This window comes from Sapajus apella, unplaced genomic scaffold (genome assembly GCF_009761245.1).
Source record: "Sapajus apella isolate SASKATOON/1434 unplaced genomic scaffold, GSC_monkey_1.0 scaffold21, whole genome shotgun sequence".
NCBI classification, from domain to species: Eukaryota; Metazoa; Chordata; class Mammalia; order Primates; family Cebidae; genus Sapajus; species Sapajus apella.
In genome coordinates, this window is record NW_022436961.1 from 21,103,194 (window position 1) to 21,109,757 (window position 6,564).

The 6,564-nt window shown below is 35.3% G+C and overlaps 1 protein-coding gene across 1 annotated transcript in view; it reads left to right on the forward strand.

Moving 5' to 3' along the window:
- LOC116558172 (arylamine N-acetyltransferase 2) overlaps positions 1-5,676 on the forward strand; it is a 17,839-nt gene extending 12,163 nt beyond the window's left edge. Inside the window, exon 2 of the mRNA XM_032288011.1 lies at positions 4,450-5,676. Within this exon, the coding sequence (XP_032143902.1) occupies positions 4,456-5,328 (873 nt within the window). The 5' untranslated portion in view covers positions 4,450-4,455 and the 3' untranslated portion in view covers positions 5,329-5,676. The remainder of the gene's footprint in view (positions 1-4,449) is intronic.
- Positions 5,677-6,564: the final 888 nt, after the last annotated feature.

A 6,564-nucleotide genomic window follows, 5' to 3' on the forward strand; every position in this document is an offset into this window, starting at 1 on the left:
ATATTTTAACATATACATATTTTAATTATACTTTAGGTTCTGGGGTACCTGTACAGATCAAGCAAGAGAGAGATGAGTGTATTTGAGGAAGATTTTAAATGAGCCTGTTTATGGTATTAATTCAGTGCTATCTTGAGATTTTGTTTTTCTTATACAGTGCAGCCCATTCTAGCTAAACTGAAAACACTGAGAATTTATCCTTAAACTCATTTTGGAAAGAAAAAAAGAGCAAAAGGGTTTTTAAAGCGAAGCTGCAATGGAAAATGTTTTACTCAAAATTTTGGCCCACAGTCTTTATTATATTACCTGTAGGGGTAACTAAAGTTTAGTTGTGTGAATAGGTCCCAATCTTGCCAGAAATAATTTGGATCCAACCATCTTTTTATAAAGCAGTAAGTTTGTGTTGTTACCTCATGGCTAGAGCTGTGAAGTAAACTGCATAGGATCTTCGTATGTGTGTTTAGATGTGTATAGACATATATTTTGTTACGTGTTGTGGCTGCATGGTGTTAAATTGGCTTACATATAAAGAAATACTCACAATTAGGTAATTAAGCCCAAATGCTTTTCAGGTTCATGTGACTTAAGTAAATGTTTAATAAATAAGATGGATTTTTATTTGACGGTGAAATTAAAATAGAAATATCTTTAGAATTATGAGCATACATTTTTATCTGAATTTATTGGTCAGGCAGTATTTATTTCTGCTAGATATTGTAAAGTGTCATGGTTTGGCATTTAAAACTACAAATCCAGCCCAGAACAGAATGATCTTTGTTTTTGTAATTTTTTTTTTTTTTTTTTATAGAGTCTTGTTCTGTCCTCTGTTGCCCAGGCTGGAGTACAGTGGTGCGATCTTCTCGGCTCACTGCAACCTCCATCTCCCAGGTTCAAGTGAACCTTAGCCTACTGAGTAGATGGGACTGCAGGCACCAGCCACCATGCCCAGCTAATTTTTGTATTTTTAGTAGAGGCAGGGTTTAACCATGTTGGCCAGGCTGGTATCAAACTCCTGACCTCAAATGATCCGCCCACCTCAGCCTCCCAAAGCACTGGGATTACAGGTGTGAGCCACCATGACCAGCCTATAACTTTTTAATATATAAGACTAGCTTAATATTATTGGTTTAATAAAAACAGCTAAATCCTGAGCTATCTGGAGAAAAAAAAAAAAAAACAATGTTTAACATTAAGGTTTACATTTGGGTGAAAACCTGATATTCACAGGCTATAAAATGGTTAGCAAAGAAATAACTTTAAATGATAACTAGTTTTGTCTAATGTCTCAGTTCTCAAAGTAATCTAGGTAAACTGCTAACAATGAATAAATTGAATAAATATAAATGAGAGAGATAAATGCTTATCGGTAAACTTTTATGTAATTTAAAATCTTAAACTTATTTTGGATTATATAATAGCTACTCATTAATAGTTTGGGTCATTTACAGTTAAGAAAGGATTATAATTTAGAGAAACATGTCTAAAAATTGTAGAGTGATTTCATCTATAAAATGGCGATACCTGATATACAATTTAGGATTTCTTGCTTCCTAGGTTTAAGGTTAGTAAAAATAAAAATTTCACTTAGTATATAATTCTGTATATAAAATCTGCCAAAGTAAGACATATTTTTGAAGAGAAAAGAGTATAAGACGAATAGAAAAAGTATTCGCATTAAAAAAAATGATTTTTATCTAATACAAAGGTTATGAAACAATGTAAAAAGAAACCAGTAAGTAGGGGAGAGAGATGTGAGGAAAGCTATAAAGATAGGAGAGATTAAAAAGAGAATGATTTTGTATGAAATTTTATATAGTCCATTTTTTTCCCTGAAGCAAGATGACCGGTTATCTAAGAAAGAGGGAGATTTAGGATACAACAGAAAGTCCGATCATGTTGTAAGTGGTATGAGTATAATCAAATTCATAAAATAAATTTTGTTTGTGGTTATGTTGGCTTTAATTAAAATGGAATTATTTATAGTAGTCTTTCTGGAAACTGAGCTTTGACCAAAAAAACACAATATAAAACCAAAACATTGGTTAGAACAATACAGTTTATTAAAGTATTGATTTGCTCTTCATTAAATTCCAAGAAGTTTTAATGTTTAATATTATTTGTTTCTTTTTGAAACTTCTCAGATTGATATCTCAGAAGTTCAACTTCTGGTGTATCTTGCTGCTTTCAGCCTTTTCTTCATTTGAGAGCAGCTGGGATGTTAAGTCTCTCTTTCAACTTTTTTGTTGGCTCTGGCAGCTTTTTTTTTTTTTTTTTCTTCAGGTCTAAATCTGTTGCTATAGCCCGATGCTGAAATGTTTTATCTTAGAGCTTCAAAAAGCAATGTTTTCTTCCATTATAACTTAATTCTGTACTCTTGGCTTTTCTTCCTATGAATAAGGGCCGGAAACCCTCTGAAGGATTACTGAAAAATCAGCTCACAAAAGATAGGTCAGTTGAAGTGAAGGCACGTAGATTTGTTTGGAGTATGTATGCTGTAGTCTTCAGAACAAAGACCCAAACACACGGGGGAAATTGTCCCTTTTATGCTTAGATGCAACAAGGTATGGGCATCTGTAAAAATATGATTGCGCTAAAAGGCATAACCTAATGCTAATAGACTGAGTGAGGAAACCCAGCAAGACCTGTCTAGATTCCTCTTGACCTCTCTGAGAATGTACCCCTTCCTTCTGGGTTAGGGATCTTATGGTCTACAATCCAACAAGGTAAGTTGGATAATTTCTTTATGGCTAATTCATACACAGAAAGGGAGAGAGTGAATTAGAGTACTATTTTTAGGCTTTATGACTGGTTTTGTGAAAAAAGTGTTCTGATTTCTAGGTTCTGCCTTGGGGAAGGAGATTCTAGTTTGAATGGCCAGGTTTGAGAGAAAATGGGACTAAGAGATAGGAGGCCAGGAGAAGGAAAGCAAAACTGACTTCTGAAGCTTTTGCATGGAGGCACTGTCTTCTGAGCCACATCATATATTTAAAGTCTTCAGTATAACCGTGAAACTTCCTATGCTGCTACACAGGAAGATAACAGTCACATTCCCCTGTCAAGCTATAGTAAATTCTTTGTTAGTGTTGTTCTTCAGTGGGTTCACCCCAGTAGCTTTGGGTTAACATCCTACCAGTTTCTAGTCTTGCAGTAGAACATATGTGCTTAGATTTCACCAAAAGTGCCCTAATAATGTTTCATTGATCTTAGGTCACATGCCATCCATGAGCCAATCTTTGGTCCTAAAGCTGTTGGGTTTGAATTGGTCCTACATATTTCATGTGACTGCCCCTAGAGCTCAATATGGGCAGCCTATTGACTACACAGTAGCTAGAAAGATCACTTTGATTAGGCAAACACTGTTCTACTTATAACTCGTTTCTCATCCTGCCTCGCTTTGATTTCTCATCTCGTTGAGAATAAAAGTCAAAATGCAAGCATTAGCTCCAAGGCCACTGTTACCTATCAGATTTCATCTCAATCCACCCTCATTCTCACTGACTATGCTCCAATCACCCTGGCTTCCTGGATGTTTCTTGAACACTCAAGACAGATTCCAGCTAAGGACCCTGGTATTTTCTGTTCCATTGCGGGGAACAATCCTCCTCACACATATCCACACAACTTATTGTCTAGCATCCTTAAAGTTTTAGTGAGCCTTTCTTTAACCACCTTATTTGAAATCAGGGCTCTCTCTGTGCACTCACTAAGCCCTTTTTTGTTTTCACTAGGCACTTACCACAATCTAACAGATTACGTGTTTTATCCATTTATTGTTTCCTATTTGTGTCACCTCAACTTCCACTAAAATATAAGATTTTTGAGGGCAAGCAATCACTAGATCAATAGGAAAAACATCAAAAGTATTCTGTAAATTATTTCTTGAGTGAATCAGTGAATGAAAGAGTTAATCAGTATAATATTTTGAGTGAGGAGTTTTGCGTTAGGTACAGCTAAATGGGAAACCAAGTAGGTCACGTACCATGAATACCACATACTCTCTTGTATAATTCTCTTACTTATATGAGAAACTGTTTATAAGCCTATTATAATTGATACCAATCGGAATCTCTTTTATTCATCACCAAGAAAACCACAAACAAATTGTTTATCATTTGGCTCCTCATTTAATCTGGATTTCCAACTCCTCATGCTTGAAAGACAGAAGATAAAATAATACTTATATTACAGGATTCTGAGACTAAGTGACCTTATGCATGTAAAAGGAATTAATGAAATAAAAATTATTATGACAAATACTTATATCTATCAATTTTTATTGCATTATAATATACATAAGAATTATAATACACATAATAAGAATTATTGACAGATACTTATAATCATTGTGTTTTCACATGTTTAAAACACATTATACCTATGATTAGCCACTCAAGGATATCCAAGTGCTTAAGTAATGATATATTTTTCTGTTTTGTTTTTCTTGCTTAGGGGATCATGGACATTGAAGCATATTTTGAAAGAATTGGCTATAAGCACTCTAGGAACAAACTGGACTTGGAAACATTAACTGACATTCTTGAGCACCAGATCCGAGCTGTTCCCTTTGAGAATCTTAACATGCACTGTGGGGAAGCTATGGAGTTGGGCTTAGAGGCTATTTTTGATCACATTGTAAGAAGAAACCGGGGTGGGTGGTGTGTCCAGGTCAATCAACTTCTACACTGGGCTCTGACCAAAATCGGTTTTCAGACCACAATGTTAGGAGGGCATGTTTACATCTCTCCAGCTAACAAATACAGCACTCGCATCGTTCACCTTCTTCTGCAAGTGACCATTGATGGCAGAAACTACATTGTCGATGCTGGGTTTGGAAGCTCCATGCAGATATGGCAGCCTCTGGAGTTAATTTCTGAGAAAGATCAGCCTCAGGTTCCTGGCATCTTCCGCTTGACAGAAGAGAGAGGAATCTGGTACCTGGACCAAATCAGAAGAGAGCAGTATATTCCAAATGAAGAATTTCTTAATTCTGCTCTCCTGCAAAAGAAGAAACATCAAAAAATGTACTCCTTTACTCTTGAACCTCGAGCAATTGAAGATTTTGAGTCTATGAATACATACCTGCAGACATCTCCAACATCTCCATTTATAAGCACATCACTCTGTTCCTTGCAGACCCCAGAAGGGGTTCACTGTTTGGTGGGCTTCACCCTTGCTTATAGAAAATTCAATTATAAAGACAATACAGATCTGGTCGAGTTTAAAACTCTGATTGAGGAAGAGGTTGAAGAAGTGCTGAAAAATATATTCAATATTTCCTTGGGGAGAAAGCTCGTGCCCACAAATGGTGATGGATTCTTTACTATTTAGAATAAGGAACAAAATAAGCCCTTGTGTATGTGTCACCCAACTCACTAATTGTCAACTTATGTGCTATCACATATCCTCTATGCCCTCACATTATTTTGGAGAAAATCCTAGACATCAAATAGTTTCACCCATAAAAATGTCAGCATTTATTTTAAAACAATAGCATTTTAAGGAAACATAAGCACACATTTTCAAATTAGTAAAAATAAAAATAAAGGCATTTTAAGGATGGCCTGTGATTATCTTGGGAAGTAGAGAGATTAATGACAGAAAACATTTACTACTGATTTATTGTTGGATTCATAGTACATTGTTACTGGTAAATGAATAAAGAATATTGTGGAAAAAGTTATTGTCTCTAAAGTATATGAAAACATTGTTGGCTGATATATCATGAATCAAAGTTTTTCTTCAAATGACTTAGGATATTATGGGGCTATGCATTTTTTCCTCAATGGAGTTTTCCTCTCATCTTCTTTGTGGTCTCCTAGTTACATTTTTTAACTTCCAGCCACACTTTGCCACAAGAGAAGGAACATGAGCTTTATTGTGTAGATCTGATTTGAAATCCTGTGGGCACGGGGTGAGTTACTTTTAAAATCTGTGGCTCTGATTCCTCAATGATAAAATGCAAATAATATTTATATAATTCACTGTCAGATATAAATTTTCAAAAATATTTGTTATATTGATGAATGAGTAACATCAGTAATATTTTGGTTACTGGGTCAGCATTTAATGAAAGTTCTCCTTCCAACTTGCTTTATTTTCCTGTAACTTGAAATCCTGCCCCCACTGTCATCTGCCTGCTTCTTCCTTGGTTAAATATTGACAGGATGTCAGATGCCCCGGATCTAAGCATGTGCCTTTTGATTCAAAATCTGAATCTTTACCTATCCATAAATCAGATTTTCTATTTGTAAATTAGGATCAGGGCTACAAACTGCAGACTGGTTCTTAACACTATTCTTCCTCTTCTACTTGTGATTACTATAATAAGCTTAATAGAAAAGCAGGCATTATAATGGATAAATATTCATTAAGAGAACAGGTTACGTTGAGGCATCAGTATTTTAGGCAGCAGTGTAATAGTTGGGAGATACTGGTGAGTATAGATATCCTAGGAAGAGGTGGATATGAGATCTGCCCTCAGTGGGAAACACAAATACTGTAAAAGACATATATCAATATTTGAAAGCTTGTCATCTTTCTTACTGATTGGCCTTGTTCAGCTCT